The 25,844-nt window shown below is 42.5% G+C and overlaps 1 protein-coding gene across 1 annotated transcript in view; it reads right to left on the bottom strand.

The window, feature by feature from the left end:
- Window positions 1-25,844, bottom strand: part of iqce (IQ motif containing E) — a 51,697-nt gene that overhangs the window by 22,274 nt on the left and 3,579 nt on the right. Inside the window, exons 3-15 of the mRNA XM_078417846.1 lie at window positions 25,435-25,482; window positions 24,262-24,304; window positions 23,723-23,869; window positions 22,533-22,664; window positions 21,902-21,972; window positions 19,384-19,497; window positions 18,697-18,747; window positions 13,126-13,196; window positions 10,977-11,049; window positions 10,715-10,764; window positions 4,121-4,284; window positions 2,832-2,887; window positions 2,481-2,689 (exon numbers count right to left, since the gene is read on the bottom strand). Of these exons, the coding sequence (XP_078273972.1) occupies window positions 2,481-2,689; window positions 2,832-2,887; window positions 4,121-4,284; window positions 10,715-10,764; window positions 10,977-11,049; window positions 13,126-13,196; window positions 18,697-18,747; window positions 19,384-19,497; window positions 21,902-21,972; window positions 22,533-22,664; window positions 23,723-23,869; window positions 24,262-24,304; window positions 25,435-25,482 (1,229 nt within the window). The remainder of the gene's footprint in view (window positions 1-2,480; window positions 2,690-2,831; window positions 2,888-4,120; window positions 4,285-10,714; window positions 10,765-10,976; window positions 11,050-13,125; window positions 13,197-18,696; window positions 18,748-19,383; window positions 19,498-21,901; window positions 21,973-22,532; window positions 22,665-23,722; window positions 23,870-24,261; window positions 24,305-25,434; window positions 25,483-25,844) is intronic.

Genomic DNA, 25,844 nt, shown 5'->3' with positions numbered 1-25,844 from the left:
CAACTGGTCTCACAGACTTTGACTCCCTATTTCAAATGTTTTTAGCAGTTTTCTTTACTCCTCTCTCCTTGAAGATATTAAGGAAGTTATCCTCAAATCACTCTAAAGTGAATGGGCATTTTTACTGCGTGTTTCATGACCTCAGAACTTCAAAGAGGTTTACAAGTAACAGTTTTTTAAGTGACTGCACAATATACGATTCTATTTGTAACTCCTCAACAGCAGCCCATGCTTGTATCAAGAACAAGTCCTCATTCAGGCATGAGTTGATGCTGCAAGTAACAGTCATGACACACACGTGCTAGGCAATGACCACCTCTAACAAAATAATCTTACAAAAGAGGATGCCTGGAACATGATGCCAGTGGTAGTGATGTAAGCAGATATGGAGGGATATAGATCATGTGCAGGCAGAAGAGATTAGTTTAACTTTGCATCATGCTCACCACAAACATTGTGGGTCAAAGGATCTGTTCCTGTGCAGTACTATTCTATGTTCAATGCATTGCTAACTCTTGACATTCAATGGCATTGTTATCGAGGAGTCCCAAATGATCAGTATGGTGGGGTCACTGTTGACTAGAACTCAATTAGTAAGTTGTTTAGAGACATTTTTAAGAGGCAGGATTTTTGTACATTTGGAAGGCAGGGAATGATTAGGGGTAGCTAGCATGGCTTTCTGAGGGGAAATTGTCACAAATTTGATTGAGTTTTTTTAAGGAGGTGACGAAGGAGATTACTAAAGGCAGGACAATAGATATTGTCTTTATGGACTTTACTATGGCATTTGACAATTACCCACATGTTAGGTTGGTTCAGAAGGTTGAGGAATAAGGGATTCACGATGAGCTGGCTAATGATATCTAAAATTATGTTAATGACGGGAGGCAGAGAGAGCTGGTGGAACGATTTTGTTTTCTGTTTGGACTAGTCTGTCAGAGGGATTAGTGCTGGAACCTCTGCCGTTTGTAATATGTATTAACAATCTAGACATCAATGTAGGAGGTACAATTAATATGTTTGAAGGTGACATGAATATTGGGTGTTATGGAACGTGAGGAAGGTTGTCTAAGCCTACAGGACACAGGATAGATACCAATTAGTTGGAAATTTGGGCAGAGCATTGGCAGATAGAATTTAATCATGGAAAATGGAAGGTGATACATTTTTGTAAGTCAAATATGAGTAAGATAACACAGTATCTGGGAATGTTGATGAACAGAGAGATCTCGGGGTTGACGTCCATAGTTCCCTAAGGTTGTAATACAGTTTGATAGAGTGGTGACAAAGCATGTGGCATGCCTGCCTTCATGGGTCAGAGCTAAAGATATTATTTTGCAACTTTACAAAACGATGTTTAGAATACAGTGTAGGAAGGATGTAATTGTACTGGAGAGAGTGCAATGGAGATTAACCAGGATGGTTGTCTGGATTGCAGGACTTTATTCCAGAGCGAGATTGGATAGGCTGAGGGGTGATCTAATAGAAGTATATAAAATTATGAGAGGCATCGATAGGGTGGGTAGACAAATCTTTTTCATTTTGTGGGAATATCAAAAACAGGTGAGCACAGTTTTAGGGTAAGAGGAAGTTTTAGGGGGAACTGAGGGGTACATTTTATGAATACAGAAAGTGGTTGATATCTGGAACTGCTACATGGAAAGGGGATGGAATCAGATATAATTACTGTGTTTAAGAGGCATTTAAATAGACAAGTCTTAGAAGGACAGTCCTAATGTGGGCAAATGGGATTAGTAAGAATGGCCAAAAAGGTTGGCATTGGTGCAGTAGGCCAAAAGACTGTTTCTGTGCTGTACAAGTCGCTCAGCACACGTGAACCAACCTGATCTCCCAGTTGTTGCGACACTTTAATTCTCCTTCCCATTCCCACAGACCTTTCTGTCCTAGGTCTCCTCCATTGTCAGAGTGAGGCTAAACGCAAATTGGAGGAACAGCATCTAATATTTCGCTTAGGCAGCTTACAGCCCAGTGGTATGAATATTGATTTCTCTCACTTCAGGTAGCCCCGGCATTCCCTCTCTCTCTATCCCACCCCCACCCAAGTCGCACTAGCTTCTCATTTCACCATACAAACAGCTCACAATGGCCTGTTTCCTTCATCATCGTACTTTTTTGCATATCTTTTCCTTTATCCCTAACCAGTCTGAAGAAGGGTCTCGACCCGAAACATCACCCATTCCTCTCCAGAGATGCTGCCTGTCCTGCTGAGTCACTCCAGCTTTTTGTGTCTATCTTCGGTTTAAACCAGCATCAGCAGTTCCTTCTTACACAAGTACATTTCCAGGACAGTTCAATCATTTAAGCAAATGGACAAGAGTTTTAACACCCCAACCAAACAACTACATTGATGTTAGTGTAGCACCCTTTCAGTATGACACTTTGTGTGTGTATGCCACCAAAAAAATTGCATTTAGGTTTTTTAACTTAGGTCGTAGGTTCAATTTGTCCAAGTTACTCACTCCTTTTTGGCCAGCTGGGTCTGCAAATTGCTGCGATTCTCCTTCAGTTTCTTTGTTAGTTCCCGTAGGCGGTTGCATTCCTGCTGATGGCTGATTTGCTGTTGTCCCTGCTGTTGCATTTGGCCTGTGATACATTCAGCTTGTGGGAGCTTTTCTTCCAAATTCCTGCTACCTACTTTGGAGTTGCATGGCTCCTGACTGCTAATTTTCTGTTAAATTCAAGAAAGAAACAGCTTCAATGTAGATAGTCCCTTTATCCTCAATAAAAATACTGACACTTACATACCCTAATGGACAAAGAGCGCTGCTCTCCCTGAAACACAAGCAATGTTCACTTTCTCCAAAACTCACTTTCTCCAGCTCAAGGACCTTTCGCACTAGCCTGCTTTTGCTCCATTCATTGTAGCCTGAAAGAGAATAAGTGCAGTGAGAAAAATACTTAGCCATGTGTGACATGAATATTAAACGTCTGTGAAATTAAATTAGTTGACTTAGAAACAACATAGAAAATATTTAAATATTCATCGTTGATATTCTACATTACTGTTTGATTATTTACTGAGGGTCACATTTGTACACAGCCCCATCTTGAAAACTGCATTCACGCCACGAAGAATAAAATTGGCTTTGGAGTGAATGCAATACAGGCCTGTTAGATCGTCATTATATACCTTGTTTATATAATGAAGGTGTTACATAGACTAGATTTACAATTCACTGAGGATTAAAAGCTGATGTAATTGAAATATGGCAGAAAATGCCAGAAATATTCAGCAGGTCACGCAGTATCCAAAAGGAAGAAACAGTTGCTGTTCCAGATCAGTGGCCTTTAGTAAGAACCAATGAAAGTTAGTGAACACAAATTGTAAGGTGCCGGATGGGGGTGGAAGCAGTGGATAGGGAAAACAAAGGGGAAGCTGCAAAAGACTGAAAAAACTGTAAATGTTGGAAATCTGAAATATAAACGGGAAATGCTGAAAATGCTTAGTTGGTCAGGCAGGATCTAGGGAAAGAGAAAAGGAGTTAAATGCAAGTGCGGGAATTGCTGATTATCTGAAATTGTTGAAGTAAATTCTGCATCCTGAAGGCTGTAATATGTCTAGTTGGAGGATGATGTTTTGTTCTTGACCTCATTGAGCTCTTTGTAACCATGTTGGACATCAAAGACAGAAAACCTACGTGGCAGTGGCAACTAAAAATGACAGAATGTTGGTGTTCCACCGAGTGGTCTCGCACAATTGAGGTGATATTCTAGACATGCAAGATGATTAATGGAATTAACAATGTAGAAAGACAGAAACTATTTCTTCAGCCCAGAATTAGGTTTAGATTGTTTAAAGTGATATCTAGAATAATTTTTTCACATAAAGAAAAAATAAAGCACTGCGAGTAAAGATATTAATGGTTATGGCACCAGATGAATTTAAGGTAGATTTTAGGGATGATGTCATTGAATTGTAGAAAACGTCTGAAGGGCAGAGTGGCCTACTTTGTTTCTTTAAAGAAAACCCCAAAATATTCAAATTACAGGAGGGCTAGGAGAGTAAAGCATTGCATGAAAAGTTGGTCTTTCCATATCCACATTTCTTGTGTCATGAGAACTGCAGAGAGAAACATCAAAAATATTGAGCAATGCTGACCTCGGGCTGTGCTGGATGTGGAAGAGCTGCTGCATTCTTGTTCCAGGTTGGCCTTCATTGTTTTATTCTCCTCTTGTAACTGTTTGAGGCTTCTGGATAATCTGAGAATAGTTGATTTGAGCACTTTTATTTCTTTCTGCAGCTCTCTGCTTTCTACTATTGATCTACAGAATGGAAAAAAATAGGAAAAAATTACTAAATAATGATATGTTTACTTGTGTTTATCTTTTGCCCTCCATTTCCTTTTTGCTTTGGAGGAGAGCCCCAAAGCTTCCCCACAGATATACAACAGCTGAAAGATTTATGGAGTTGTAGGTAAGACCGCGGGGCCTATGTACTTTAACATTGTGAAGCCTGCGGTCTCTTGTAAGAAGAGGCCGACTCGGGAGCTCCATGCCGCGGAGAGAGTTTCAACCACCTCGACGTGGGAGTTTCGATCACCCCGAAGGAGGCTTCCATCGTCAGCTGCGGGGGCTTTGATTGCCCCAACTGCGGATGGTTTGACTGGCCCAACGGGAGAACAAAGAGGAAGAAGTTTGAACTTTATTTCCTTCTATCACAGTGTGGAATGTGGAATCCACTGTGATGGATGTTTATGTTAACTTTTATGTGGTTGTGTGTCGTTGTTTTTCCTTTAATATGGCTGTATGGCAACTCAAATGTCACTGTACCTTAATTGGTACATGTGACAGTAAACTGACCTTGAAACCTTGACATGCATGATTGAACAGGCAATGTTTCTGTTCTGTGCCGAACACAAATAAGATCAATATTTCCCAACATCTCCGCCCAACTGCAGCATTCTTGATTTTATGTTAAACCCTGCTGCTGACACATTGGAGCATTACCGAGGATGTGCTGCATTATTGGAGACATTGACTGAGAAATTCTACTTCATCAGGAAAGGTGTTTGAATGGGTAATTCTGCAGAGGGCCAAACCACATATCGTGTGAACAACCCCAATATTCTGTTCCATACAATGTGTGCAGTGCCATGCGCATTAGAATAGCCCTTAAACAAACACACAAAGTTCCTTGGCTTGGAGAATCAGTCAGGAAAGATTAGGGCTGTTGAAATACACGTTGGGACATGGTGAGGAATGCAAAGACACTCACAATTGACTGGTGACGTGAGTGGGGGAAGAACTTGGATGGTGAAGTGGTGGTAGTGATGTTGGTGGGCTGATCCAGGGATTGGGGCATGGGATAGAGCAGAGGCACTGAACTGCAACCAGTTTCTAGCACCAGCTTGCACTAACTAGGTTGCTTATCCAGGTCCCCTTTCAGTATAATTTAAGCAGTTGTTTTCATTTTCTAGTGAATGCTTGCTTCCGCTCAGGGTTCCTGGCCCTGTGACTGCTTTTCTGGGCAGCTCTGTGCATTATGTGCCAAATGCAAGAGGCCCAGAGACAAAACTGCAAACTTTGATATGCTACGTACCTGATCACATTTGATTACCAATGAAATTCTATTACTCAAATAGAACATGGAACAGTACAGCACAGGAACAGGCCCGTCAGCCCACCATGTCTATGCCAAACATGATACCAAGTTTAACTAATTTCCTCTGCCTGCACATGACCACATTTCTCCATTCCTTATATATTTATTTGCCTATCAAGTTGGATGACCTCAGGGCCATCCGGGAATGCGAGAGTTTCCTCGACAGGACCTATTGTGAGGCTGTCACGCCAAGGGTCCAGGTCGAGCGAAGGTGGGAGACTGTTTCAGGGGGGAGTCGACGTGGACTACAGGAGACCCCAGTGGCTGTGCCTATTGCAAATAGGTATACCCTCTTGGGAACTGTCGGGGCAGAAGACGTTTCCAGTCCGAGTGGCGGACCTGTTGGCAAGGATACTCGACAGGGGAGACTGAAGTCAGGAAGAGCCGTAGTGGTGGGTGACTCCATCGTCCGAGGGACGGACAGAAGATTCTGTGGCAGCAGGAGGGACTTGAGGATGGTCTGTTGCCTCCCTGGTGCCAGGGTTCAGCACATCACGGACCGGCTTCAGAAAATCCTAGTGAGGGAAGGCGATCAACCTGAAGTCGTTGTGCACGTGGGCATGAATGACGTCGGGCGGAAGAGGAAGGAGGTGCTACAGCGGGAGTTTAGAGAGATAGGAAAAAGACTGAGAAGTAGGACGTCGAAGGTGGTTATCTCTGGACTGCTACCTGTACCTCGTGCTGGTGAGGCCAGGAACAGAGAGATAGAGGGTATGAATTTATGGCTGAGGGGCTGGTGCAAAGAGCAGGGATTTAGATTTCTGGACCACTGGGATCTCTTCTGGGCTAGGGGTGACTTGTACAAAAGGGACGGGTTACATCTTAACAGCAGGGGGACAAACATTCTGGCAGGCAGGTTTGCTAGTGCGACACCTGTGGCTTTAAACTAAGTAGTGGGGGGGAGGGGTTAACAAATTGTGAATATGAAGATGAGGTTAAAGGGAATACAGGAGATATTGCAGAAGACTCGGAAGAATGGGAACAGAAGTTCTAGAGGGGAAAAGAGATTAAGGGCAGGGCCATTTATGACCGATGTGAGAGGGGAGGTAAATACAGAAGTTAAAGTGTTGTACTTAAATGCGCGTAGTATAAAAAATAAAGTGGATGAGCTTGAGGCTCAGTTAGTCATGGGCAAGTATAATGTTGTAGGGATCACTGAGACATGGCTACAAGAGGACCAGGGCTGGGAACTGAATATTCAGGGGTACACAACGTATAGAAAAGACAGACAGGTGGGCAGAGGGGGTGGGGTTGCTCTGATGGTAAGGAATGATATTCATTCCCTTGCAAGGGGTGACATAGAATCAGGAGATGTTGAATCAGTATGGATAGAAATGAGAAATTGTAAGGGTAAAAAGACCCTAATGGGAGTTATCTATAGGCCCCCAAACAGTAGCCTCGACATAGGGTGCAAGTTGAATCAGGAGATAAAATTGGCGTGTCACAAATGTAATGCTACGGTGGTTATGGGAGATTTCAACATGCAGGTAGACTGGGAAAATCAGGTTGGAAATGGACCCCAGGAAAGAGAGTTTGTAGAGTGCCTTCGAGATGGATTCTTAGAACAGCTTGTACTGGAGCCTACCAGGGAGAAGGCAATTCTGGATTTAGTGTTGTGTAATGATCCTGATCTGATAAGGGGACTAGAGGTAAAAGAGCCATTAGGAGGCAGTGATCACAACATGATAAGTTTTACTCTGCAAATGGAAAGGCAGATGGGAAAATCGGAAGTGTCAGTATTACAGTATAGCAAAGGGGATTACAGAGGCATGAGGCAGGAGCTGGCCAAAATTGACTGGAAGGAGGCCCTAGCAGGGAAGACGGTAGAACAGCAATGGCAGGTATTCCTGGGAATAATGCAGGGGTTGCAGGATCAATTTATCCCAAAGAGGTGGAAAGACTCTAAGGGGAGTAAGAGACACCTGTGGCTGACAAGGGAAGTCAAGGACAGCATAAAAATTAAGGAGAGGAAGTATAACATAGCAAAGAAGAGTGGGAAGACAGAGGATTGGGACTCTTTTAAAGAGCAACAAAAGTTAACTAAAAAGGCAATACGGGGAGAAAAGATGAGGTACGAGGGTAAACTAGCCAATAATATAAAGGAGGATAGCAAAAGTTTTTTTAGGTACGTGAAGAGGAAAAAAATAGTCACGGCAAATGTGGGTCCCTTGAAGACAGAAGCAGGGGAATTTATTATGGGGAACAAAGAAATGGCAGACGAGTTAAACCGTTACTTTGGATCTGTCTTCACTGAGGAAGATACACACAATCTCCCAAATATTCTAGGGGCCGGAGAACCTAGGGTGATGGAGGAACTGAAGGAAATCCACATTAGGCAGGAAATGGTTTTGGGTAGACTGATGGGACTGAAGGCTGATAAATCCCCAGGGCCTGATGGTCTGCATCCCAGGGTACTTAAGGAGGTGGCTCTAGAAATAGTGGAAGCATTGGAGATCATTTTTCAATGTTCTATAGATTCAGGATCAGTTCCTGTGGATTGGAGGATAGCAAATGTTATCCCACTTTTTAAGAAAGGAGGGAGAGAGAAAACGGGTAATTATAGGCCAGTTAGTCTGACATCAGTGGTGGGGAAGATGCTGGAGTCAATTATAAAAGACGAAATTGCTGAGCATTTGGATAGCAGTAACAGGATCATTCCAAGTCAGCATGGATTTACGAAGGGGAAATCATGCTTGACAAATCTACTGGAATTTTTTGAGGATGTAACTAGGAAAATTGACAGGGGAGAGTCAGTGGATGTAGTGTACCTCGACTTTCAGAAAGCCTTCGACAAGGTCCCACATAGGAGATTAGTGGGCAAAATTAGAGCACATGGTATTGGGGGTAGGGTACTGACATGGATAGAAAATTGGTTGACGGACAGAAAGCAAAGAGTGGGGATAAATGGGTCCCTTTCGGAATGGCAGGCAGTGACCAGTGGGGTACCGCAAGGTTCGGTGCTGGGTCCCTAGCTATTTACGATATACATTAATGACTTAGATGAAGGGATTAAAAGTACCATTAGCAAATTTGCAGATGATACTAAGCTGGGGGGTAGTGTGAATTGTGTGGAAGATGCAATAAGGCTGCAGGGTGACTTGGACAGGTTGTGTGAGTGGGCGGATACATGGCAGATGCAGTTTAATGTAGATAAGTGTGAGGTTATTCACTTTGGAAGTAAGAATAGAAAGGCAGATTATTATCTGAATGGTGTCAAGTTAGGAAGAGGGGATGTTCAACGAGATCTGGGTGTCCTAGTGCATCAGTCACTGAAAGGAAGCATGCAGGTACAGCAGGCAGTGAAGAAAGCCAATGGAATGTTGGCCTTCATAACAAGAGGAGTTGAGTATAGGAGCAAAGAGGTCCTTCTACAGTTGTACCGGGCCCTGGTGAGACCGCACCTGGAGTACTGTGTGCAGTTTTGGTCTCCAAATTTGAGGAAGGATATTCTTGCTATTGAGGGCGTGCAGCGTAGGTTCACTAGGTTAATTCCCGGAATGGCGGGACTGTCGTATGTTGAAAGGCTGGAGCAATTAGGCTTGTATACACTGGAATTTAGAAGGATGAGGGGGGATCTTATTGAAACATATAAGATAATTAGGGGATTGGACACATTAGAGGCAGGAAACATGTTCCCAATGTTGGGGGAGTCCAGAACAAGGGGCCACAGTTTAAGAATAAGGGGTAGGCCATTTAGAACAGAGATGAGGAAGAACTTTTTCAGTCAGAGAGTGGTGAAGGTGTGGAATTCTCTGCCTCAGAAGGCAGTGGAGGCCAGTTCGTTGGATGCTTTCAAGAGAGAGCTGGATAGAGCTCTTAAGGATAGCGGAGTGAGGGGGTATGGGGAGAAGGCAGGAACGGGGTACTGATTGAGAGTGGTCAGCCATGATCGCATTGAATGGCGGTGCTGGCTCGAAGGGCTGAATGGCCTACTCCTGCACCTATTGTCTATTGTCTAAAAGCCTCTTAGCCACTATCATATCTTTATCAATCACCTTCCTGGCAGCTGATCCACGCACCCACGACTCTATGTAAAGCTTTTGCCCCACACATCTGCTTTAAACTTTCCCCCTCTCACTTGAAAGCTATGCCCTCTAGTGTTTGAGATTTTCAACCTGGGAAAAATGTTCTAACTGGCATCCTGATACTTCTATCAGAAACTCTCATACTGTAACTGTTAGACCATGGGTTCTCATTCTCTGCAATATCTTACCCAATATTTATTCTTCAAACAGCATCACCACACCATATCTAATCATCACTACACTGTTGATGCGGGACATGTTGGCTGCCTTGCTTTCCTGCATTATAACAGTGAGTATTGTACATCATTGGATGTAAAGCACAGGGAAATCCAGAGTCATAGAGTTACACAGCACAGAAGCAGCCTTAGGACCAACTTTTCCATGCCGAGCAAAATGCCCTAGTGCTGACCAAGATGTCCCATCGTCATGAAGAATACTAAATGCTAATTTTATACCTTCACTGCTTCAACTATGAATGCTAATAACTTGAGTAAAAAATAGTCTAGGACTGTTACTGAACATATGGCAGGCAGCAAAATTGTAGATTAGGACCGAGGCACTATTTTATACAACTCTAATTGTATGGGGAGATCCACATTGTCTTTTTTTATTAGCTATTTTCAATCCCACCTTTTCTACTAGTCCCAACTTGTAGGCCTCATATACATGTACTTGTGAAACACCTTCTAGCACTCCTTCAGAATTGGGCTATTCTTCATTTCATTCCTTGCATTGAGGATTGTCCATTTTGGGGTAGAAGAAAGGCACAAGGCCGACCTTGTCTTTTACCAGCAACAATCACTGTGCTACAATCTAGAGGGAGGTTTGTGGATGATGTCTTCTCGCCAGCGCCCAGAGGCACAGAATGACATCACAAGGTGTGCTGACAGTCACACCCTGCTTACAGCTCAACGCTTGTACAGCACTAAAGGACACAAAGTACAGTAGTAACTCAGCAGGTCAGGCAACATCTCTGGCAGACCAGATCAGGTGAAGTTTCAGGTCAAGACCCTTCTTCAGATTAGTTCCCCAAGTGACCACATTATATAGTTTGGCTTCGGCTTACTTTTTCTCGGCTGTATCGTTGTCAGTTAACAGAAGTCGGAGTCTCTGAATCTAAAAAACAGAAAAATGCCTGTGTAAAATATAGAAAGAGTTGAATGTAACAGCTGTTTTTGTTACTGCAAAGTGCCTTCTTTAAACTCTGCATAAAATGCAGCTCAGGGAGAACAATAGGCATTGCTGGGAAAGCTGTCTGCTCTCAGAACCCTGTTGACTTATAATCAGTGAATTGAAAACAACGAGCCATAAACATATTGTGCACTCACCTCCTCATAGTACGTCTCCATGGCAATCTTCATCTCCTCAATATTAGTGGTTTTCAAATCAGTTTGAAATTTGCTGAAAATTGGAATGACATTCAGAAACACAGGGTGAATGTTGACACTGTGTAATGCGTGAAGCAGGAAGCAGAGTGCACACATTCATGACCTGAACTACAGCAGCAACTGTCAAGTACACAAATAACTTACATTTATATAGGACCTTTAAATAGGAAAACATCCCAAGACACTTCACAGAAACATTATCAAAGAAAATTTGATGCAAGCATCATAAGGAGCTATTAAGGATAGATAATCAAATGTTTGGTCGAAGACGTACATTTTCAAGAGAGGATTAAAAGGAGATCCCACACCTTGGGGCCTGGTCAACTAAAAGTCATCTGTGGAGCGTTAAATCAGGGGATGCTACGTTTTAAAATTTCAACATGTCATAAATTATAATTTCACATCATAAATTTCATAATACCAGTGTTATCAATCATCAGAAATAGATTTTAGGTATCGCTAATGGTTATTGGACTAGAGGAGCTTATAATGGCAGATTCAGATTAAACAATGTCAGGATTGAGTATGGTAGGAATACTTCTCCATTAAAATTGAATTGAATTGAAAGATAGATGATGGAAACTGACCGTTCAGCCCACCAAATCTATGCTAACCATCGATCACCTGTGCACACTAGTTCTATGTTATCCCATTTTTGCACCCACTCCCTACACATTAGGAGCAATTTAAGGAGGTCGTTTAACCTACTAACCCACATGCCTTTCGGATATGGGACGGAACCAGAACACCTGGAGGAAACCATGTGGTCACATGGAGAACGTGCAAATTCCACACAGACAATACCTGTGGTTAGGATCGAGCGCCTTGGTCTCTGGCACTGTGTGACATTGACTCTACCAGTTCTGTCCACTGTCCTCCCCCAATAAAAATTGAGCAAGTGGAGGGCAGTTGCTGAACAGAGATTGATTGGATACAATATTGAAAATATTCAACTCCTAAAATTCAGATTGAGGGACTATTGCACTGTTCAATAGGCTATGTTTTAGAATTGCCTATCTTCAGTGTAAACCAGCATCTGCATTTCTTTCCCACACCTTTTCTCCAGAGATGTTGCATGACCCACTGAGTTACCCCAGCATTTTATGTCTATCTTCGGTTTAAACCAGCATCTGCAGTTCCTTCCTATACATTATATTTGAGGTTGTTGGATCCATTAGTCCTACATTTAGAGGAAATTAGATGAACGAGAGAGGCTCTGATAAAAACAGGACTGAACAGACTAGATATGTTTCCCCTGACTGTGGAATTCAGGACAAAGCATTACAGCCTCAGGATATGGGTATGCCATTTAAGACTGAAATTTGGAGAAAACTGGGCACGCAATGGATAGTGCATCTGTGAATTTTTTTATCTTGGAAAGATGTGGAGGCCAGCATTAAATGTATTTAAGGAGGATGTAGATATATTTCTTAATGCCAAAGGGATCAAAGGTTATGTAGAGAAGACAAGGACAGAATACTCAAGAGAATGGTCAACCACCATTGCACTGCATGGTGGAGCAGGCCCCAAAAGGTAAAGCCTATTCCTGTCCCTATTTCCTTGTTAAACTTTCTGGGAACGATTAACAGCACATTAACATTCCTTCTTAAATAAGGAAACCAATACTGTACACAGAATTCCAGATATGGTTGCACCAATGCCCAATATAACTGCATTGTAACGATTTTGTCCTTTTCTTTACATCTCCTTCCAAAGAACAGTAACATCGTTCGCTTTTTAGTGTATTTTATCTATTGATCCTGAATCTCAGTGACCTGGAACAAAAGTTATTTCCAAGAGAGTTTGTAACCTTAGGCTGGTTGGGTCAGAAATATTTTATTATTGCTGAAGATGTTCCTGTCTCAATTGTTCCTTCTGACGATGAGAAACTGAGACATAAATTATTATTATTGGGGTAAAATCTCAAGAGTGACATTGGAGGTTTGAAATTCTCACTGTTAAATGGCAGGAAGTGGAGATATGGGGAATGTGGATTGTAAAATATAGTACAAAGAGGAAAAAAAAGACCAGATGCTAAATACACTTCTAATGCCATTTTTAGAAGAAAGAGATTTGCATTGTATCTTACTTTAAAATGCCGTCCTTCTCTTTACACTGCTGCTCCAATTTAAAGACCCTCTGTTTTAATCCATTAACAATCTGGAGGACAAAAACAAAAAGCAGAGGTAATGATGAGAAATATCTCTTATAGTGCTGTTAGGGGAATATCGACTCTGCAAATTCCGCCTCACACAAGGGGAAATGTCCTTCAGTTGAGCTGTAAAATCTGTCTGGCTGTGTGGAGATGGATGCTGAAGTTATTGTGGGGCTACATTTTTGCAAGGCTGAGATTAAAAGTACCAAAGGATTATCTTCACTGAAAGTGATCTCAGGTGGGATATTTTGAGGCAACCAGAGAGAGCTGAAGAATCACATTTATTCTCTGATCACTACACTGTGAACTGGTCAGTCCAGCAGCAAATTTACTTGTGAAGGAATTATACAGGAAAACAAGTGTGGATTTGTTATAGGCAAATTGTGCTTAACTAACTTGATCGAGCTTTTGATGAGACGACAAAGAGATAATGAGAAAACAGTGGCTGATAGTGTGCACGAGGACTTACAAAAGGTGATGAAATGTCACAATAGGCTTATCAGAAAAAATTAAAGGCTATGTAATTAAAGAAGGTGGTAGCACGGATACAAAAACCACTCTGAGGCAGGAAGCACGTTCTAGGTGAATGGTAGTTTTGCAGGCTGGAGGAAGAAATGCAGTAGACACAAAATGCTGGAGTAACTCAGCGGGTCAGGCAGCATCTCTGGAGAGAAGGAATTGGTGACTGGAATTTAGAAGGATGAGAGGAGATCTTATCGAAACGTATAAGATTATTAAGGGGTTGGACACGTTAGAGGCAGGAAACATGTTCCCAATGTTGGGGGAGTCCAGAACAAGGGGCCATAGTTTAAGAATAAGGGGTAGTGTGGCGGTCCCTGGGGATCAGGCCACTCCTTGGGTCAGCCCCCTCGTCACTTGACGGACAGGCGTAAGGGGTTAAAGGTCAGCCCGTTGGGAGGTGTGGTTCATCCCTAGGTGGACTACGCTGTGAGCAGGAGCTCACAGCCTAATAAAGACCGTTAACTAAACCTGCCTGGCGTCCTGCCTTTTCTCTGGCCTCCGCCAGGCCACTACACTGGTGACCCCGACATTCATCACGCGTCGTGATGTCTCGCAGTAATGCGCAACCCGGTCCTGCCGACCTCGATGCCGTCTCCCTCAAACTCCAGACCCTGTGGACCGAAGAGCCTGAGGTCTGGTTCCAGCAGGCAGAGGCACAGTTTGCTGTGCGAGGCGTGACCGTGGACGAGACAAAGTATTTCTACGTCGTCGGCGCCCTGGACCAGGAGACAGCAAGGCGAGTAAAGCCCTACCTGACCCCCCCCCCCCCCCCCCCCCCCGCGGCTAACAAATATGCGGGCCTCAAAGACCTCCTTATCAGGAGGTTCGGCCTCAGCGAGGCCGAGCGGGCAGCTCGAATTATGAGCAAGGAGGGCCTCGGGGACCGACGGCCGTCGGCCCTTCTGGAGGACTGCCAGTTTGTGTTCCTGCGCAGGGATGCTCACCGATCACCTCTCCAGCGGCCGTACAAGGCCCCTTCCGGGTCCTGCAACACGGCTCGGCCACATTTGTTCTGGACATGGGGGGTCGTAGCGAGACTGTTTCGGTTGCACGGCTGAAGCCGGCACACGTGGATATTGATCGGCCGGTGCCGGTTGCGCAGCCCCGCCCGCGCGGTCGCCCCCCGTCCACGTTACCCCCGCCAGTGTCTGCTACGTCCCCTCCACCTGTCGGTCGGTCGCCGGTCCCTGCGCCGGTCGTGGTGCGCACCCAGGCTGGTCGCCTCGTGCACCCTCCTGTCCGCTTTGTACCTCCAGTTCTTGGGGGGGGGAGGGTCCTGTGGCGGTCCCTGGGGATCAGGCCACTCCTTGGGTCAGCCCCCTCGTCACTTGACGGACAGGCGTAAGGGGTTAAAGGTCAGCCCGTTGGGAGGTGTGGTTAAGGATAAGGGGGAAGTCTTTTAGGACCGAGATGAGAAAACATTTTTTCACACAGAGAGTGGTGAGTCTGTGGAATTCTCTGCCACAGAAGGTAGTTGAGGCCAGTTCATTGGCTATATTTAAGAGGGAGTTAGATGTGGCCCTTTTTGCTAAAGGGATCAGGGGGTATGGAGAGAAGGCAGGTACAGGCTACTGAGCTGGATGATCAGCCATGATCATATTGAATGGCGGTGCAGGCTCGAAGAGTCGAATGGCCTACTCCTGCACCTATTTTCTATGTTTCTATGTTTCTATCCCTAGGTGGACTACGCTGTGAGCAGGAGCTCACAGCCTAATAAAGACTGTTAACTAAACCTGCCTGGCGTCCTGCCTTTTCTCTGGCCTCCGCCAGGCCACTACAGTAGGCCATTTAGAACTGAGATGAGGAAAAACTTTTTCAGTCAGAGAGTTGTGAATCTGTGGAATTCTCTGCCTCAGAAGGCAGTGGAGGCCCATTCTCTGAATGCATTCAAGAGAGAGCTGGATAGATCTCTTAAGGATAGCGGAGTCAGGGGGTATGGGGAGAAGGCAGGAACGGGGTACTGATTGAGAATGATCAGCCATGATCACATTGAATGGCGGTGCTGGGTCGAAGGGCCGAATGACCTCCTCCTGCACCTATTGTCTATTGTCTATTGTTTTGGGTCGAGACCCTTCTTCAGACTGATGTCAGGGGAGGGGGCGGGACAAAGATAGGATGTAGTCGAAGACTGGAAGACTGGTGGGAGAACTGGGAAGGAGGAGGGGAAATAGAGGGAAAGCAGGAACTATCTAAAGTTACAGAAGTCAATGTTCAGACCGCTGAGGGAGGAGGCAAAGTAATGTGCTATTTTAGGAAGAACAAGGAAACCTAATAGGAATGGTAAATTCTAACAAAGAGTAGGATGTATATGCACACAAAGTTTTGAAGGTGACAGGACAGATAAGCAATTAATAAAACAACATATGGAATGCTCGATTTTATAAAAGATCTAGAACTTAAAATCAAATTGATCATGTTGAACCTCTATAAAACAGTAGTTTGCATTGCAAACAGTAACTGGAATCAATACAACAAGAAAGATGCAACACAAGATTAGAATGGATCCAAGGATGTAGTACTGAAGTGGATCGAGGAAAAACTGGAATTACTTGGTGTAGTGCCCAGAAAGTTGGAACACAAATTAATAGAGAGGTGCTAAAAATCATGAAGTATTTACATAGAGACTATTTTCATTGGGAGAGGGATTGAAAACCAAGTGACCTAGATTTCGTTCAAGAGAGAGTAGAATATATGAAGAACAACCTTTCACAACAAGCAGTATATAATCAGAGAGGTGGAGCATGCTAATAGACGATTAGTAAAACCACAGCAAATGCATAACAGTTAAACTCATCTCATCATTTGTAACTTGATTTAAATTCAACAAAAAGGTGATTTGTTGCAATCTTTCCTGGTTAGATGTTTATGCATTTAATTTGTATTGTTATTTTGTGAATTACTAGCATTTCTTGTAATGTTTCAAGTTTGAATTTATTTTTCTATGTGTAAAACACGTGCTGAAATCGGTTTTGGTGAATGTGAAAGTATTTCAGAAGATAGACACAAAAAGCTGGAGTAACTCAGCGGGACAGGCAAGTGTGGAGAGAAGGAATAGGTGACATTTCGGGTCGAGACCCTTCTTTCTGAGATTTCAGAGTCAGGTACTGAGTTAAGGTCAGATGGCATCACTAAACAGGAGGCATAATCCATTAGATGCTCTCCAGTTCCATCTGGTGGTGCAGCACAGCAATACCATTGTATTCTTGGTATTGTTTCAGCCACATAAAGAAACACTTCTAAAACTTGCACAAGAATGTACAAGTAGATCTCACAATTATAAGTAATGAATTCTTCAAAGGTGAACAAAATATCTTAGAAATTGTTGGAATAACATATAGGATTGACAAGAAAAGCAGCCTGGAATCAATTAGAGATAAATGTTTTTTAAATATCTAAGGGGAGAAGGTGAGAAGTAATGATAAGGAGAGATAAAATGACAAAATGGTTGCTAAAAGATATGTTCACAGTGTAAATAGAAATAACAGCCTCATTATCAAAAATTACTGTATTCAAGGCTTTAAGGTGCATAATTGGAATGCACGGAACTTTTCCTTGAGTTTACTTTCCAGTGTAGGTCAAGGACAGTGAGGTCAGGAGAATAAAAATGACAGGCAATTCTAAGGTTAGGGCGATGAAAAAAAGTAACGAATAATAAATTCAAAGAAATACTGGTAATTTGTCACTTTGCTTGGGAAGAGTGTTTTGGGCTTTATACGTTTAAAAGATTGGTTGGGGAATGACAGACAATAACAGACAAAATGGGATGAGGTAAAAGAGTAGATGTTGCATTTCCTTTGGTTGAAATGAGAACATGTCACAAGAAAAGGAGGGTGGGATTGATAATGATTGAGAAGCGAAATGGGAAGGACGGGTAAGATGTATTTGGTGTTGACATTACCACATAATGTCATAAATATTAAAGGATGAACTGTTGAACATATAGGTGAAAGGCTGGAAGGTCTGGGAAAATTGAATGATTTTCTTACAGGAAGCTGGTTGAGAGTTTAAGTATTGTTAAGATTGCTGAGGGAATCAGTGGGCTTTTTAATTGTTAGCCCAACACAATAAATGACTGTTGAAGAGGGAAAGGAAAGTGCTAGATTAACCAAAAGATAAAATTTTACAGCAAAGGTGGTGAAACTTTCTAGTTAGCATGAAAACATGAATTTGCCCCAATACAGAGAATGTACCAGAAAAAAAAGTAAGGAATTCTGAGTGGGGCAAACAAAAAGTGTACCCAAAAAGTGTCAGTTATAACTGGAAGTGATGGATACCTTTAGAAATACCTTTATTTGGAAGAATTGAACTAAATTAAGAGAGAAATTGTTCAATAAACGAAAATGTTAAAAATACAGATTTTGGAAGTCTGAAATAAAAAACGAAAATGCTGAAATTCTCAGCAGGACAGGTATCATCTATAAAAAGATAAACAATTAATGTTTCAGCTTGCAGACTCCTTACATCAGAACATTCCGGAGAGGTTGTCCAACATGAATTGAAGGCGGTTGGTGGTAGTGGAGAAGTGGTTTGTTTTCTCTTTAAGAAAGAAGTAGAAGGATATTGGATGATAATTTTGGGAGAAAATGGATGAAACCTTAGTTTACTTTCAGCAACTGAAGAGACCTGAGAAGCAGGGAAGTAGGACCATTCATATTCACCTCTAGGTCCAACAACTTTGGAAATATATTGCTCATTGACACTGGTCCAACATCCTGGAACTCTTACTGTGGGATACCTTCACCATGTGGTCTGCTTACCTCCAAGGAAACTTACCTCCATCTTTCAAAAGGAACTAGAGATGGGCAACAAATGTCAGCAAGTTCTAAAAATTAATTTAAAAATGTAAAACGATCAACAAGAAGACAATCGTCTGTGTTTTGGTAGAAGTTATATAGCCACATTGGGAGATCTATAATTCACAACCATAATCAAGTACCTAGCCTTCAAAAGGCCAATTGTCAAAGACTTTATAAAAGGTCTTACCCCACTAGTGTCATTCTTTCTATCAACCAAGTTCCTAGCATACTCCGAACTCTATAAATCAAGACAGAACATGGACAATTTACAGCATTAATACAAACAATATCACTCGCCAAAAGATTAAATAATTCTTTGGAAAAAGTTTCTCATGTACTTTTAATATCTTCCCGTTGACCAATATCATTTGGTTGTTTATACCTTGCTTGTACAATCATTTAGGGGTCCCTGGATGGAGTTGAGGGAGGAGGTATAAGGACAGGTGTTACATCTCCTGCGGTTACAGGGAAAGTATCGGGAGAGGGGGTGGTTTGGGTGGGCAGGGATGAGTGAACAAAGTTGCGGAGGGAGTAGCCTTTGCGGAAGGTGGAAAGGAATGGAGATGGGAAGATGTGATTGGTGTTGGAGGTGATGGATATGTTGGAGGGTGATGTTTTGGATGTGGAGGCTGGTGGGGCGAAAGGTGAGAACCAGAGGAACTTGTTGCTTCTGGGCGGGAGATGGAGTAAAAGCAGAATTCCAGGACACCAAAGAGATGCAGGTGAGGGACCCATCTATGACAGCTGGGGGGAAGCCACGTACACTAAAGAATGAGGATATGTCCTCGTATGAAAAGCTTTACTCCGTCTAGTTCATTTTATGTAATCCCTCATAACAAATTAGATAAGTAGTTATTTAATGCATCTCATTCACCTTTGAAGGATCCAACAACTGCTCAATTTGCTTCTCTTTTCTGCTGTTCTCCTCCTCTGATCGTCTCAGTTTTGTTCTCAGGATATCATTATCGGCCTTATGGGCTTGTATAACCTGAAAGAACAAAGGCATTTTGGAGGACAACAAAATAAATTACTCATTAACTGTTTGCAATTTATGGTCCGATAGATTTATTGTAACTAAAGCAGTAATTTTTTTTGGTTTGGATTCATTCCGATCTCGACGCTCAAAGGTTTTGACTTCATTCGAAGATGTTGTTCTTTAGATTGCATTGCCTGGGGAAGGAAATTGCTTTTTTATCAATAATACCATAACGGCTTTAATTGATGTCAGCTGTAGGTCAGAGGCCTACACTCTCATATCCATAGCAGAAAGTTGTGTGTTCAAGCCCTACTCCAGGGACTTGAGTGCATATTAAGTCTTTGTAACCCTGATGTCCTCTGCCAAAGGTAACATTATCCCTTAGTGGTCCCCTTAAAATTTCTCATTCTTAAGCAACAGTGGGCGATGTAGCAGGAAGGAGAGTGGGGAGGGAGCAGGGAAGCAAGGATTAGAGGGGTGGCAAAGTACAGATAAGTACATTGAATTTTACACAACCACACTTTTAAAACATCTCCAACAGAGGAGCAGAGAAATTCAAGGCAGTATTTATTCCCAACCAAAATCACCGTAACATGCTGCTCTCCCTGGGGCCTTCTTTTGTGCAAATTCCCTACACCAAAACAGAGCTTATATTTCAAAAGAATTAAGTGTTTTGCAAAGCATTTAAGATATTTTAAGGTTGTGAAAAATGCTGAAGAAAAACAAGTCATTTTCTTTTAATAGTCTGATCATCCTTGTTAAGAGATTAAAAGATACATTTCATAACAAGGTTGCTCCTAGTTAGAATGGAAATCAAAAGGGCTGGCATACTGTTGAAGCTAGCAGAGCTGCTGCCCTATAGCTCCGAAGACCTGGTTTCAATCCTGATCTCCAGCACTATCTGTATGGAGTTTGCATGTTCTTCCTGTGACTGCATGGGTTTTCTTTGAGTGCTCCAGTTTCCTTCCGCATCTGAAAGATGTGCAGACTCGTAGAGTAATTGCTCACTTTCAATTGTCCCTGGTTTGTAAGTGAGTGATAGTATTTGGGGGGAGTCATGAGTGTTTAACTGGCATATGCACTGGGACCGTAACAATGAAATTCTTACTTGCTACAGCTTAAACTCATAGTCATAGAATCATAGTGTGGAAACAAGCTCTTCAGTTCAACTTGCCCACGCTGACCAACATGCCCCATCTACACTAATGTCACCTGCCTGCATTTGGCCCATATCCCTCTAAACCTATCCTATCCATGTACCTGTCTAAATGCTTCTTAAACATTGCAATTGTACCTGCCTCAACTCCGGCAGCTCGTTCCATACACCCGCCACCATTTGTGTGAAAGATTTACCCTTAAGGTTCCTGTTAAATTATTTCCCCCCTCACCTTAACCCTATGTCCTCTGGTTCTCAATTCCTCTACTCTGCGCAAAAGACTCTGTGTGTTTACCTGATCTATTCCTCTCATGATTTTGTACACCTCTATAAGATCACCCCTCATTTTTCTGCGCTATCTCTAAAAGATCACCCCTCATCCTAGCAGTTATTCTCTAATTGCTGACCATGATAAGGTAAGCTCCAGTACACAGTGCAACCTTAAGGTACATTTGCAACCTTAGTAATGCAGTTTGTTGGAACATAAAGAAAATAAAATGAGTTGAGTATATACTGTAGGTGCTTTATGGTCAATATGGGGCTGTTTCAATATTTTATGACTCCTTTGTTAACAAAGCTTGGTGATCATACCATTCTTTATAAATGAAATTGATACTATAAAGATAATTTGTCTGTAACTCTTCTATTCATTGCATTTTATGAATGTTTTCATAAAATGTCATAGTTTAGGTCATAGTTTATCCATATAGGGGAGACGACCCATAAATAAAATTAAGGTATCCAGTACCACAAGGGATTCATTTTAGTTGGTTTGACAGGCCCTCTGGAAGCAGTGATGCCTTTAGATTACATTTCCACTTTAGTCTCCAGAAATGGCCACTGGATGTACAGAGTCTCTTGCCCAGTGTAGGGGAATTGAGACCCAGAGGACATTGGTTTGTGAAGAGGGAAAGATTTAAAAGGAATCTGAGGGGTAACTTTTTCACACGAAGGGTGGTGGGAGCATGGAACGAGCTGCCAGGGGATGTAGTTGAGGCAGGGACAATTGCAATGTTTAAGAAACAATTAGACTGGTACATGGATAGGACAAGTTTGGAGGGATATGGGCCAAACGCAGGCAGGTGGGACTAGTGGAGATGGGACATGTTGGTCGGTGTGGGCAAGTTGGGCCGAAGGACCTGTTCCCACGCTGTATGACTCTATGAATCAAAGTGCCCAACATCATTGTTTTTCTGTTAAAGAAACTCTTCATGTTGTTCATGTGTCCAGCCACTCCCTCTCGAATAGTGCAACACTCACCTTTTTTAGTTCAATAATCTCATCATACATGTCTTCTTTCTCCTTGTAGTCAGGGGTGCCAGGGACATAACCTACAGCATGAAAGAAAGAGGAAATAATGAAGGAAAGGGAAAAAAAAGAATGAGGAGGAGAAGAAAACTGAGAGAGAAGACAGTAAAGAAAGATGGAGAGACAGAGACTGAAAGAAGAGAGAAAATGATAGGGAACAGGAAGGGAAGAAAGTGAAAGTAGGAGAGCAAATTAAAGAAAATAAAAGTGAGGAAAACATAATTGTAAGAGTTAAACAGATATTAAGAGTTAGGAATGAACGGAGTTACACGGCCTCATAAACATTGAAAGATTGAAAGTGAGAGTCCTGGGCCATGTAACGAACCATTTAAGAAATAGATTGGATGTAGTGATGTGCATCAAATGGTGCATGTCAGCAAGATGAGTTCCATGCACCACAATCTGAGTTTGCCTTGTGACTGTATTTGTTGTTACACACTCTATGAGGACATGTTAGAGTGTAGAGAACAACAGCAGGAAAATCATTGCAAATCATCAATTTGAAGTGAAAGGTGATCTGGAAGGATAGCTTTTACTATTTGTGTCCAAAATTAAGGGAAATAGCTTCATGCAGAAAACTCACCATTACTGGCTGACCGTGAATGCTTCGGTTTTTTCATACCAAGGGCCTCTTTCAAATATTCTGGTGTACTTGTGTAGCCTGAGCTTCGACTACACGCAGAGTCACATTCAGGTTTCAGTGACTGGGACACAGCTGTGGGAACAATGTTTTTAAAAAGGGAAAAGAATGAGGATTATCCTGATTCACATGCTCACTGCTCAATCCTGAAGCTTTGGAAATGGCTGATGTGCAGAGGTATGAGATGAGATTCCCTACAATGAGTTAAATTTAGCCATAGTATCTACTTCTGGTAATGTCCTGTCAAAATACTTAAAGTTTGTAACCCCAAAGGGTGGGAGAAATGGGCAATGACAGGATCAGGTTCAGTTACCTGATTTTCATATGACTGGTGAGGTAACTGACATTTTCTGTGAACATTTTCAAGAAGTAGCCATTTAGTAAAGATGCCAGAAAGGTCTTTTTGACATGTGTAAACAACAAGCTACATTGAAGGAAGAGGAAGGGTGAGAGGATGCGAGGAGAGTGCCAACAAATAGACTAAATTGAAAAGATTTTACGATCCCTAAGACTGGAAGTGGTTCACATTCTACTTACCATCCTGTACAGCCACTGCATTTCCAAATATTGGTTTTGTCTTGGAATCCCCCAAGTTCACGTAAACAGGCCCTTCTCTAACAAGAATAAAATTCAGAAGGGAGGCCAGCATGGTGATGCTAATAAGAAGAACCTGTCCAGTCCATGGGTCTGCACCAGTTTCCACCTGTCTGCCCCAGTAATGCGCTATACATTGCCATCAATGTCATGTTCCTGTATTGGATACAGACTCAGGCCCAGTGTATTGGATCAAACCTGACATTGGAAGTCTGTTAAGCTCTCATATCTATTCTTTCATTGCAAACAGCCTTATTCTACAGCACTCATGGTCACCAAATCATGGAATTGGGCTTCTAAGCCAGTAAATAGTGTGATTACATATTTTTCATGTGTAGGGGCTGGCCTGAATATTCCTGGCCATAACCCATAACTTCTGTTGGATGGATCGGAAAATAGGCACCACATATCAAAGACCTAAATGTTCTTTTCTAAATACAAAGTGCCATATTAAATGGCAACTGGCAATGCAAGTTGAAAAGGACGAGAGGGGAAGCAAATAGTGGGAAACTGGATGAATCTTTAGTGCAGTCACTTACCAAAACTCTGTCTGAGTGATGCCACCCACAGCTCTCTTGGTACCTTGACTGATGGGTTTTCAACGTGGATGGTTCCTGTGCCTTTCAATGACCTCCAAACTGTTGCTTTTTTTGGATGCAGATATGTGTTTGAAAGATATGGAGATTCTGAAAGAAGGATGAGATAAGATTTGGTCGTCAAGCAAAGGTGAAAGTGGTTCTGGTTAGAGGTATCTGGCCAAAAAGCATGGTTTCTCTACCTACAAATATCAACTGTGTCTTAATGGTGGTACTCGCACCTGATTCAGAAGACCAGAGGTCCAAATCTCGCTGCAGAAACTTCAACATAATGGTACAGATTGACATTCCCATTGCAATATTCGGTGGCAAGCAAAATAAGTAATGAACCTACTACCATGAGCGTCTCTCGAAATCAGTTGATTTAAAACCATCATTATTTTGATCTCCCCCTCAGTGTTGCAATTTACGTAGAAGCTTATGATTTAGGCACAGTCAGAACATAAAAGCAGCTGCTTTGCTGAACTCAAATTATTACTTACTTGGGGACACAGGTGGTTTATTTGATTTCTTCTTTCTAGGTTTCTAAAAGGAAAATAAAATGAATTAACCTATAAATATACTTTATTATTTGGCCAAGATAGCACTCTCAGCTCCAAGTCAGGACGTGGCAGGTAAACTCCCACACCCCAAAGGTGTAAGTGAAAACCTAGGCTGACATTCCAGTGCAGCATTGGAGAAGTGCTGTATTTTTGGATGAGATGTGAAATTGAGGTCGCGTCAACTCACTCAGGTGGATGCATAAGTTATCCCATGGCAATATTCGTGTCGGTAAAATTTCAAATCTCTTTATGCCACTGCATTCTGCAGTCTCTTTATTGTTTATTTTTGGAAAAAATAAAGCTCCAAAATGAAAGCGCTATAGCTAAGTAGTGCTATGCGGGGTAGAACTAAGCGAGGTATACCTGTGTTTGAAGAAGAGGTAGATACATTTCTGAAAGAGCAGGGAATTGAGGGTTTGGAGAACTGGCACAGGAGAGGAGCCGAGTCCAGCATGGATCACGTGATTATATTAAAAGGTGGGGCAGGTCTGAACAGGTGGTCTACGTCAACTCCTATCTCACTATGTTCCATGTATTACCATGCTTTTAGATTTCATCCTGACACTCGTGAACACACCAACTCACAATCATGCATTGTATACTTTATTCTGTGCCTGTTGACCCATGAGCACAATGCTAAAGTATTCTAACCCAGTAAAAACTGTCATCTGCAATGATAAAATATTTGCCTTTTGTGCAAATGGAATTCCAAAAAAACTATTGAGGAATGATGTGTCAGCTTTGCCAGGGTGAAGGATTTCTTGCTGGTGTTTGCAGTTGAACCCCAAGAGTGTGCTGATAATTCCATGATGTGTCAATATTTGTGTCTGATGTTCAAGAGCGTGTAAATATTTATTGGTGGTCCCCAGGTGTATGACAATATCCACAGGCATTTGCACGAAGTGGTGTTGTACTTCCAGGATTTAATTTATGAGTGATCTCTGGTATGCTGGTGAGCGATTTCTAGAAGGCAGTTAATGTTGTTAGAGATTCCCATGAGTTTTAGCAATATTTATGCGGGCAACAAGGAGAGGTGTCTGTGGGAGTATGTCAACTTTGCAACAGCATAAAGGATGAATGTTGTCAAATCACAAGACATGTATACTGAATTACCTTTTCTGTCTCAGATTCATATGTAATGATGGACAATGCATCCTCACCCTGAAACAAAAAGGCAAAATAATCACCGAACTTCCACTCAACTTCATTCAATTAGAATACAACATATACAAAACCTCACAAAAACATCCCAGCATAACAGTTCTATTTGATAGTAAGTTCCAGTTCTGCAGCAGAGACCCGGCAAATGGTCGAGGAGATACGTGCAACAGAAAGAGTGACAAACAAGCAGGGCTGGGGGTATGTTTGGGGCAGGGATTCACAGCATGGGGACGGTGGTCGGGGGAGGCGAGGGAAAAACAAGGTTGGGGGTAGATGAGAGACGAGGAAGCGTGAGGACGGGGGTTGGGTGTGAACCGCAGCGGGATGGGGGGGGGGGGATGAGAGAAAAGCTCACTGAGGGA

The sequence above is a fragment of the Rhinoraja longicauda genome, chromosome 21 (genome assembly GCF_053455715.1).
Source record: "Rhinoraja longicauda isolate Sanriku21f chromosome 21, sRhiLon1.1, whole genome shotgun sequence".
Lineage (NCBI taxonomy): Eukaryota > Metazoa > Chordata > Chondrichthyes > Rajiformes > Arhynchobatidae > Rhinoraja > Rhinoraja longicauda.
The sequence above is the reverse complement of the archived record's forward strand: the minus strand, read 5'-3'. Positions and strand labels throughout refer to the sequence as shown.